At 41.3% G+C, this 11,105-nt stretch overlaps 1 protein-coding gene and 1 non-coding gene across 3 annotated transcripts; both read right to left on the reverse strand.

Moving 5' to 3' along the window:
• Window positions 1-1,734: 1,734 nt before the first annotated feature.
• Window positions 1,735-7,414, reverse strand: LOC136768004 (uncharacterized). 2 transcript variants are annotated; one of them, XM_066722066.1, is made up of 7 exons: window positions 7,114-7,414; window positions 6,606-6,725; window positions 6,245-6,283; window positions 3,979-4,127; window positions 2,996-3,112; window positions 2,486-2,622; window positions 1,735-2,223 (listed from the first exon to the last, which is right to left on the reverse strand). In XM_066722066.1, exons 1-7 carry the CDS (start codon window positions 7,229-7,231, stop codon window positions 2,076-2,078), a joined length of 828 nt encoding a protein of 275 aa, XP_066578163.1. In that variant the 5' UTR covers window positions 7,232-7,414; the 3' UTR covers window positions 1,735-2,075. The 2 variants fall into 2 exon arrangements, with proteins under 2 accessions (XP_066578163.1, XP_066578164.1); XM_066722067.1 differs by lacking the exon at window positions 2,486-2,622 and having other exon boundaries at window positions 7,114-7,406.
• On the reverse strand, window positions 3,221-3,294 carry trnat-agu (transfer RNA threonine (anticodon AGU)). Its single transcript has one exon. It is a non-coding gene; the product is annotated as a tRNA-Thr (tRNA).
• Window positions 7,415-11,105: the final 3,691 nt, after the last annotated feature.

Consider the following 11,105-nt stretch of genomic DNA (forward strand, 5'->3'; position numbering starts at 1 on the left):
CAGCACAGCATTGAGGAGGAGCAGGAGGAGGAAAAGCAGCTGCCTGTGCTTCAGCCTTCCAGGAAACAAGTCTGCAACACAAGAAATCAGAAATGAGTGGAAATCACAAGTCCATGATGGTGCAGGTCTATAGTGTATGGCCTTTATGTTATATCTCTTTACATTTCCTTACAAGGACTGCAAGTCACCTTGAACCATAAGCTTCAGCCAATCATATTAATATGTCTGTTCCTGCTGAGTAAAACACAATAAGGAAGATGTTAATCTTTTACAGAACACCACGCACCCCGACCCTCACTCTATCTCTCTCTCTCCCTATCTCTCTCTCTCTCTCTCTCTCTCTATCTCTCTCTATCTCTCTCTCTCTCTCTCTCTCCCTTTCTCTCACACACATGCACTTGAAGAAGTTCAAAATTTAGCAAGATAGTTAAAGCTGCTAACAGTTGCTGCTCCTCAGAAGAATGTGGCTACTTCTGCTTCCTCAAATTAGAAACAAAATCATTTTGGAAGCCCACACTTTCTATAGTTCAAACCTGATAGAGAAAACAATGGGATTTCTTTATTTTCTTTATTGTAATGTACTTTTTTTTTTACCAAATAATGTTATGCACTAATAAATAATGATTGTGTGTTTTCAAGATGATTGATGAAGACCAAACATTATTGAATGTGAAGTTTTAGTAAATGGTTTCAGAGGGGACAGGCAGAGAATAAGTGACTGAAAGACCAAGCACATCAGAGTGAAGGACAAACCATACAACCACCCATGCAGTGAGTGAGTGCTTGTGTGTGTTTCAGAGAGAGGGAATTATGGGAATCTCTTATGAATACACATTTAATGCAGGTGAATCTGTATATTCATAATTTTTAATGAATTAGGACCTGTTAGGACTAATTGATAAATTATTGTGTGTTTAGTTACAGTGTTATTATATGTGTTATTACAATCTTATTGCAGCTTTACTGATATTAGTTTATTTGACAGGTATCAATTTATAAACTCCACTTTACAGTTTTTTTAGATTCTAGTTTTTTATTTTAGCAACAATACATGTTACCAAAGGATGGAAGGAACACAGAATGGTATTATTACTGTCCCCCTCCCTGTACTAAGACCACTAACCTGTCATTCCATGGTTGTGCTTCTTGGCTGGATTAAAATGCAATGATTCGTACATGTCTTCTGTCTTGAGTCCCGAGGAGTCCTCATAATCGTTAAGCTTAGGGGGTTCAGTGTGTGCCATTCTTAAAGAACCCAGTAGTATCTAGCAGTAACTCCTACTTAGACCTGAACCAAACTGAGAGACAAACTGAGTGCTGAACAAAATGCGCGACTCATTTACCACTGCGATAAGTCTCCTTCTCCTATTCTAGAAATTAAACTGATTAAATCCACCATTTCCATTTTTTTTTTCTTTTTTTTTTTTGATTTTCTGGAAATGCATACTTACTTTAAGATGTAATGAAAATGTTAGAATTGATATCCTTAGAGTTCTGATTGGTAGGGCCAGGGTTGGGGGTTATGGCTGGAGTTAGGGCTTATACGTAGTCAACATCAGAAGTCTAGTGCATGATATCCCTTTGATATTCATAAATGAATGCAATGGTAGCTATGTTCATTATTGTAAAGTGTCACCAATAAGTCATGCATCCTTTTCACTTGCATTAGTTTTCCTTTCAGGACAATGCTTACAAACCTCACTGGCGTCAAACACAGAGAAATATATGAGAAGATTTTTTGGTTTGTTTTAGTTTATGGTTTAATTTTATTAATTTTCCTTTACAAGCAGTAAACATAAAAACTGTTGTTATCTGACACGTTATTCAAGAATGACAGCAGTAGAGATATGTGTTGAGTGGCTTAGCACTGCTTCACCATAAACCCCTTAAAATGCTTTCCATGTAAAAATCAAAGCATGTCAATGTATTTTGTATCAATTCTCTGGGAACTCCTTTACGTCGACACCTGTATATATGGACTGTCAGAAACTGAATGTGTATTTGAAGCTGTGGACTGACCAGGGTGCCTAGATGCATGTTTTGTGACAGTAATTACAAGACAAAAGAACCATCATTTATTTGAGAAGGCAGTTATTGACTGTGGTGGAAGATATTTCTCTGGCAGATCCAACGGTGGTCTCCATCACAGCCATCTGGTCGAGGGGGGACCCGCCCTGTGGAGAGGAGGGCACAGGGGCAGGGGGCTGCTTGGCCCGAAGACTCCTGAAAGGAAGGGGCGGGTGGGGGGTGGGAGAGAGAGTGCATGTTAAGTAGCATCTGTTCTTGCAAATATACTGTAAATGCTGTACCTGTGACTAACTTTTGTTCTCTTTCTGTAGAAGCTTTGCACTTTGTATTTTTGACCTTTGTTTGCACTTATGTTGTAAGTCGCCCTGGATAAGGGCGTTTGCCAAGAAATAAAAATAATAATAATAACAATAGAAGCTGTATGTGCATAAGGGTTCTGTCTGTCTGTCTGTCCTACCGCTTGCCCGTTGGCATAGTCTGCTTTCCTGACATTGCCATGCCTGTCCCCTGGCCGTGTTTCCTCCTGACTCTGTGGACTTCATTTACACTGTTCTCTCTATCTCCTCCTGTGGCGTGGAGCTCTCTCCACCCTGTCTGAAGGGAATACGTTATGAATATTTAAAAACAGAGGGCTCTACTCCAGAGTGTATTTGTGTACTATACCCTTTATACAGATATCTCTTATGAAGTAAACACACACATATGGGTCTTGCCAGCTTAGAGTACATCAGGGTATTTTTGAAAAAAGAATGCTCGAGACACCAGTATGGTAGTATTTTTTCCTGCTTTGACAAATGTCTTGTGACATAGGAAGACTGGGTGAATCACCACAAGACATTCTATTTTGGGCACCTCCAGTTCCACCGAGATTGAGAAATGCTCCTTTAACCATTGCAGAGATTGGCGAACTGGCAAAACAAGCCAAACTGATCAAAATGAACCCATTCAGTGGCACATGGAGGCTTACCTCAGGTTCTCCGTTCAGAGTGTCTTCGTCATCAGATAGAGAGTCTACAAAATGTGTACGGTCCATGTCCTCAACCCAGAAATCCTTCCCTCCGGCCTGTGACACCCACCAGCCCTGCTACAAACACAGCCACAGCAAGAACTGGCATTTAGGGATGCATTCAGGAATGGTCTCCACTGCTGACCTTCGTGATGTGAATGAGATTCCAAAAATGTCATTTTAAAAAGGCACCACTGGGATTTGAACCCAGGATCTCCTGTTTACTAGACAGGCGCTTTAACCAACTAAGCCACGGCACCACTACATCCTGGCATCAGGTAAATCTGCTTACATTAGAGAAACAGGCTGCATGGGGAGGGCAGGTCTTACAAGAGAAGTGTTGGAAAGTACTTTCAGTGGGAGTGTACCTTCCAAAAAACAATGCAGTACACTCCTGTCACTCATTGTCCCCACTGCAGTGCACTAAACACTGTATTTGTGTTAGGACTGAGGTGCTGGATGAAAGTCATAAGCAAATAACTGATTTAGCAAAGAGCAAATGAGAGCTTAGTGGAATGGAAACTGGATATTCCAGTTACTCTACAGGACTATTATAGACTGGGTAGCATTACTGTATGTAAAGCATAGGCATTTGGCATTTGTTTCCAGTAATGCGCAGTGTATGTATGTATTAACATCACTAATCCTGGATTTAAAACAAGCTGGGATGTACCCGGTTTTGGGAAGACCCAAAACCAAGATGCATCCGGACATTACACAGAGGTGATATATCTAGTATTGTAAACAGACAAAGGTGTAGTAAATCAGCACATCCAGTTCGAGGTCGGCCGGGAAATAAATCCACAAAGAAATCACTTTGGTTCTGCAGGATCATGGTTCCAGATCCCTGTGTTTGTGTCACTTTCCACTCTGACATCCTCCGCTTTCTGGTTTAAAATGCAATTCTACGTGTGCACACTAGAGGACCCTACTACTGTACTTACTTTTGACTCCAGCATGGCATGGGCAAGCGTGGCATTTCTCTCAGCACAGAAGTCCTTGGCAGACTGGCAGCTGCCCCTGCCAGCAGAGAAGTGATAAAAGGCATTCTGATAGATGAGCCAATATTCCTCAGTGCGTAAAGAGGAAATTCCTACAGACACAGAGAAAGAAATAGACAGTGAAGTGTGACATCATCATCATCAGAATGCAAGGTTATGGGCAAGCAGAACATGAAGTGGCACTTAGATCTTCCGGATATTTATACACCCTAATGATTTCACAGAGGTGTTACATCACCGTAACGTACACCATGAGTCCCTTTCGCACTGGCAAGGGCTATTACATGGGCATTACAAGTAATATGTGTATACCGATGGATTTTAGTTATTAATAGGAACTTGATTGATCACACCTGAGAGGTTACATTAATTGCCCCTGAATCGACTATTTGAATGAGGTGCTTTGTGCATTCGAGAGAGCGAGGAGTGTGGTGCTGTTACTGGCAGATCGTTTACGGTGGAGCGTCTGGCATGGTGACTGTGACGGTGCCAAGTGGGGTTTGTCATTTTGGACTCCAGGGTGCTGTTTGTGGAAGTTGGATAAAAACTGATGTAGCTGAGCTCTCTCGGACATGAGAAACTGGGCCCTCCCCCTCAGCTTTTGCACTTCGATAAGTCCCCTTGATTGAATTGCTAATTACTAGAATAGATTATTATTATTGCTTATCCAGGTTTATTTCTCAATATTAATATACCTATAACTACATCTTGATATCAACTAAACATTGTAGTTGTAGCTGTTCCCTGTACAACCCCCCAGAGCAATTGTCAGGGCCGTTTCTAGCTTTTTGGAGGCCCTAAGCAGGATTTGATTTGGGGACCCCTTCCTCACTGTAGCCCACTTGGTACAAAATCAAACTAACATAGGCTTAAGCCTATATGAACAAACATACAATATACACATATACATGTCAAGACTTAATAGGGACCTGTTAGCAGCAACATCTTTTATTAACAAAAGTCTGGAACAAAATTAGAAGAGCATAAATGCATTATGATATTTAGCCACTAGATGGCACTGTATGGAACTGTAACAAAATACAAACACTAACCCGAAGAAATGACAAGGTAACAAAAAAGCTTTTAAAAACGTAATAGCTTAAAAGCATAAAATATTTAAAACTTTATGGACACAGCATGTTGTGAACTAGAAATGTTGTTGACCTAAGCTGTATTATACACAATTGCGTGCAGACTAGGTTTCTCTGTAGTTCTTAATTACAGTAATAATCTACCTGAGCCTAAATTAATTATTTTGTGAAATAATCCAGTAGACCTGTATTTCCAAAATCCCATTTTTTACAATGACATACAATTAGTGGTTCACAATTTTTTGCCCCAGGCTTAGTCATTGTCAGCAGAATCCCATCATGTGTAGTCTGAAGACTGTCAGTCAACAAAGGTCCTGACTGGTATTTATTACACACTTTGCAGGTTGAAATTAGACTTTCTAGACCAAGCTACAATTGCCAAAATCCCATTTGCTGATTGTAACTTACTAGCTAATTAGCTAACTTGATCATTGATGCTGCAGAACTAGGTAGCAGTGTTTGAGGCAAAAGGGTTAAACAAACCTCTTGCAGATCCTATTCATGGTGAAACTCGCTATAGATGCAATTACACAGACACCATGTTATAATAAAACGCTATTTGGTGGCAGGTAAAGTGAACTTAGACTGTCCAGTTAAAGTAACAAGAAAAAAAAAAGTGTTATGAGAATGTGTGTATGAGTGCCTGTGGCTTTATTTATAAATAATGTGCAGTCGTACTATGTTTATTACTGCCCTCAGGAGTACTAGGAGTATGAGATGTGAAGAGTCACACACAAACAATGTTATGTTATCACAACTCTTAATATAGATCAGGGATATGTGCTTGTTATATTCTGTTGTATTTATAGTGTTTTTGTCTTCTTATTAGTTTATTTATCTATTTTATAATCTCATTTTCTTTTATTTTTATTTATTTATTCTTGTATTTTCTTTAATTACTATGTTCCTTCCACCCCCTGTTCCCAGGGTGATACATGGTACACTGTGTTGTAGTTTGAAGCTTTTGGCAACACCTAGTGCACTCCTATCGTGCCAATAAAGCCTCTTTGAATTTGGGAGTAGGTGAAGAAGACTGATTGAACTGAGATTAGGATTTCAATGGAACAGCAGTCAAAACTTGACCAATTAAATAATAACAAAAAAACACACACACTTACCATTCAGTGTATTATGAACGCCGCGGGTAGAATGAGAATCTGAAAAATGCACAAAGCAGGACAAACAAGACATTTAGATAATCTGTCAGTTTACATTTGAATGACTATACTAGATTTGGATATAGTGCAGGGGGGGGGGTATTGGGGACAACGGTGGCCCTATTGGCTCCTGGCAACTGACCACTTTTTACAGTATGGTGATGAGCCGTGGTTCTGACAACAACTAAGTTATAGCAGGATCACAAATACAGAAGTGTATATTTCATCAGTGGAGCACACACAACATGCTCTGGAATCCCCTGGCAAGGGATCAAACCCAACGAGAGAGAGAAAGAGAAGTGAGGCACGGCGCAAGTCTTACAGTGAACTGCCACCAGAACCAGAATGATCCCGAGCAGAACACCATTCACAACGACCAGGAGGAGGAAAATCTGCCTTCTGTCCTTAGAGCTCCGAGGAGGAGAGTCTGCAACACCTGAGTCTGCAATCACAAGTTGGAGTCAGGTCAGGCTGAAGGTGCTATGACAGTCTCTGTTCTAGGCAGAAGCCATGAGCTAAATTTATCCCTTGACTAATTCTGTGCGGGTGACATTCATAACCAACCATTTCATTTTCTGAACTGCAATTAAGTTCATTATAAGTAGTAGTAGTAATTTAGTTTGAAATGAAAATATGTCATCACTGGATGACAACTCTGCATAAAACATTTGTTGATATCCTTCAATAAAGAACTTCTTGTTTTAAACAGACGGGCTTGCATTGAATGTAGGAATTGGACTGCCTTTTCAAAAACCCTTTCAAAGTGTTTTGTAAGGGAAAGAACACATACTGTTATCATACACCATCATATTCATATATACACTACTGACCTGCCTTGCCATGGTCTGGGCCTCTGCGCTCAGTGAACTCCATAATTTCGTATGTTGCATCAGCCTTCAGATCTGAGTTTTCGTACCCACTGGAGTCGGCTCGATTTTTCTGGGACATCCTCTCCTGAAAACCCCACTTTTGTAATAAATCAGACCCCGAAGTAGCACGCCACTTGGAAACTGCCTGCTCTTTTTCCGATTGTAATGACTGAAAAGAATGACTGAAAGAAGACTTCTCTTCCTCAGCTTGATGTATGTCGTTATTTTTGTATGCACAACAAGGGCAAAAAAATATATTAATCATACAGTTTCAAGACTGTTGATGATGTTGACCACAGTCTTTCAAGTGTGGTTGATTTTCAGAGTGGCTTGCGTATTTCTCTTCCTCTATTTAATACTGAACTTACAATTGAAGAGACAAGTATAGTCAAAAGTCACACCATATTCAGTCTCTACAGCACACTTTCTGTCGTTAACATGCAGTAATCTGTGAAAATTAAGGCATGTTTTCCTATCAAAGAAAGTAATAAACTCAAACTGTAACTGTAATTCAGTACTTAAAGAAATGAGGGAAACGAGTACTTAAAGAAATGAGGGAAATTATTTATAGGCCGCTAACTCAAATATTCCAAATGACACTTAGAACAGGGGATGTGCCAACTGACTGGAAGACAGCAAATGTCATACCAATCCACAAGAAAGAGGACAAAACTGAGGCAGGAAATTACACCTGCATCACTTGTAAAATGTTGGAAAAAATAATTAGACAGAAAATAGAGGAGCATCTTAATGAAAACCATATTCTTGGAGATAGTCAACACGGGTTTAGACGAGGCAGATCATGTCTTACTAATTTATTTGGTTCCACACCAAAGACTGATCCTCAAATTGGAAGCTGTAGGCATTCAGGGTAATGTAAGTAGATGGATTATGAACTGGTTGATGTCTAGGAAACAGAGGGTGTCGATTAGAGGAGTCACTTCTAACTGGAGTGAGGTTGTTAGTGGAGTTCCACAGGGATCAGTACTAGGGCCTTTGCTTTTTCTAATCTATATTAATGATCTGGACTCTGGGATAGTTAGCAAACTTGTCAAATTTACAGATGATACTAAAATAGGTGGCTCAGCAGATACAATCTCGGCAGCACAGGCTATTGAAAGAAACTTAGATAATATTCAGTTAGGGCCGACACCTGGCAGATGAAATTCAATATGGACAAGTGAAAGGTATTACATGCAGGTAACAAAAATGTCCACTATAATTACACTATGGGAGGAATAGAACTGGATGAAGTAACGCATGAGAAAGACCTAGGAGTCTATGTGGACTCCTCACTTTCTACATCCAAACAATGTGGGGAAGTAATAAAAAGGCAAACACAATGTTAGGGTATATTGTCAAAAGTGTAGAATTGAGAACAAGGGCAGTGATGTTCAGACTGTACAATGCACTAGTTAGAGCTCATCTGGATACTGTGGACAGTTCTGGGCTCCACACTTCAATAAAGATATCGCTGCTCTAGAGGCAGTTCAGAGGAGAGCAACCAGACTTATTCCAGGTCTGAAGGGAATGTCCTACTGAGAGACTGAGGACCTGAACCTTTTCACCCTGGAACAGAGGAGACTACATGGGGACTTGATTCAAGTCTTCAAACTCATGAAAGGCATCGACCACATCAAACCAGAGGAGCTTTTCCAGATCAGCAGGGACACACGCACCCGGGGACACAAATGGAAATTGGGCTTCAAGGCTGCAAGACGGAAAACAGAGAGTTGTCACAATCTGGCACAAACTCACCAGCAATGTGGTTGAAGCTGAAAATGTGGAAAACATTTTAATCACACTGGATAGGATCCTTGGATCACTCAGTTTTTAATGGACACCAAACGAGCACGATGGGTCGAATGGCCTCCTCTTGATTGTAAATTTCTGTATGTTCTTATGTTCTTATGTAACAGTTTTGTTACTTTTAGTAGGGTTCAATAAAGCATGGCTCAACAGTTTCAACAGGGACACTCTTTATTGCAACACAGCAATACACGACTTACAAGAGCTTTAGGTCTGGCACAGACAAGCACACAGTGGAATGGGGAAGAGGGCTGTGACAGTCACTCACTGCACAGCCTGGCGGACAAATACAGGAACACAAGCGGGATAGAGAATTGTCAGGATGGCAATATAGTTCCTCACACATTTATTTACAGGCAACGCTGACTGCTGCCCCTGGCCGCAGAGTCCACCCAAAGTCATTCCCATCAAGTTCAAGTTCACACTATTCACATGTTATACTGTCCTCTTCTCAGTGGGAGCCACTGAACAGCCTCCTCTCCAAGGCTGCTGCCAGGGCCTCTGGTAGCAGGAAAGCCGCCGAGCTCTATGGGCTCAAATTAGTTCCATAAGTAACGAATTCAAAATATACAATATTGTAAACCAAAAAAATAGAAAAAATTGATACTGTGATAGTTTCTTTCGATTGTTTTATTTTTGATCTCAACATCAATTTTTTCTCAATTTTCTTTTCTTTGTTTACAATCTTTTTTATATCAGCTCCGGCTTTCCCACAACCGTCACCAGGATAAGCGGTTTCGAAGATGGATGGATGGATGGATATTTTTTATTTTGAATTCGTTACTTATGGCACTAATTATGTCCTCTCCTGGGGGGCTCGAAGGCGGGTGTTCCTGGTTGCTGGACGGGTTGTGGGCTGGCTGGTAAGCGATCGGCTGCTTCTGGGGGGTCGTGGGTGCTTGCATGTGCATTCCGTGCATGTGGAGCGAAGGCAGGGATAAGGCTGTGGTGTCATCCTCTGCACATACGTGAGAGCACTGCACTATGGGCTCCCCCTGATAGTGACAGGGTGGGCTATGGGGGAATGCAGGCAGGCTCTTGCTCACCGTTGGGAGGACTAGTTCCCTGGTGGTGGTGGTGGTAGTGGCGGCTTCCCCTCTTTCTCATAGTCAGGCTTTTTCGGCCCCGTGGCTCTCAATCAGGCACCTGTATCAGTTTCCCCTTTGCCACATGCCAGGCTGTCTCTTTCGCCCCCCCCTACACTAACTATAGCCGCTGTTAGTCCAGGCACCCCCCTATTCACTACAGGAAGTCTAGCAGCTCAAGGGTACAATAACACCAAGCCCGGCCAGTCTGCGGGAGGCAATCCCCTCATTTACCCGCTGTCATGTTGGCTTCCCGTAGGTGTGCCTTCACTGGGTTGTAGTTCTGGAGCTTGGCAGAGCCTGGTGATAGGGCACCATTCTCAACAGTGGCAGCAGACCCAGTGGTCCTGCACTCCTTCCATGGGGGCCTTCTCTTCCTCAGCTGCTGCCCCGTCGGTGGCAAGGGCTCAGTAGAAGCTCTGTAAGGCAAACTCTGCTTGGACCGCAGTACTCCCCAGCTCGCTCAGGTAGCTCTCCCTGGTCATACCTAAACCGCAGCAGAGATAGAGTACTGCTGCCAGGCATAATTGCATTATCCTTTGAACTGTACTGTAGTATTGCACTTTGTATCGCTCTCATATTTTGTAAGTCGCCCTGGATAAGGGCATCTGCTGAGAAATAATAATAATAATAATAATAATAATAATAATAATAATAATAATAATAATAATAATAATACAATTGATTGACATTCCCTGTAACTAATTAAATAACAGTGAAGACGGTTCAGCCATTTGATTGGCTATTAAATTAAGTCCCAGAAAAAAATACACTGATACCTGATACTAAATTCGAGTGATCTCTAATACAGAAAACGAGTGATTCCTGATACCTGACACAAAATGTGACTGAAACCTGATATTACATTTGCGTGACACCTGATAACTGACATTACTTTCGAGTGATATTAAATTGGAGTGATGCATGAGACCTGACATAAAATATGAATGCTGCTTGATTCCAAATAAGACTGACACCCGATGGTTGACATCAAATATGAGTGATAACTGTATCATATTGTATTGAGCAAAATAACTTGTTGTGATGTTACAGACCACT

Source organism: Amia ocellicauda, chromosome 14, assembly GCF_036373705.1.
Source record: "Amia ocellicauda isolate fAmiCal2 chromosome 14, fAmiCal2.hap1, whole genome shotgun sequence".
NCBI classification, from domain to species: domain Eukaryota; kingdom Metazoa; phylum Chordata; class Actinopteri; order Amiiformes; family Amiidae; genus Amia; species Amia ocellicauda.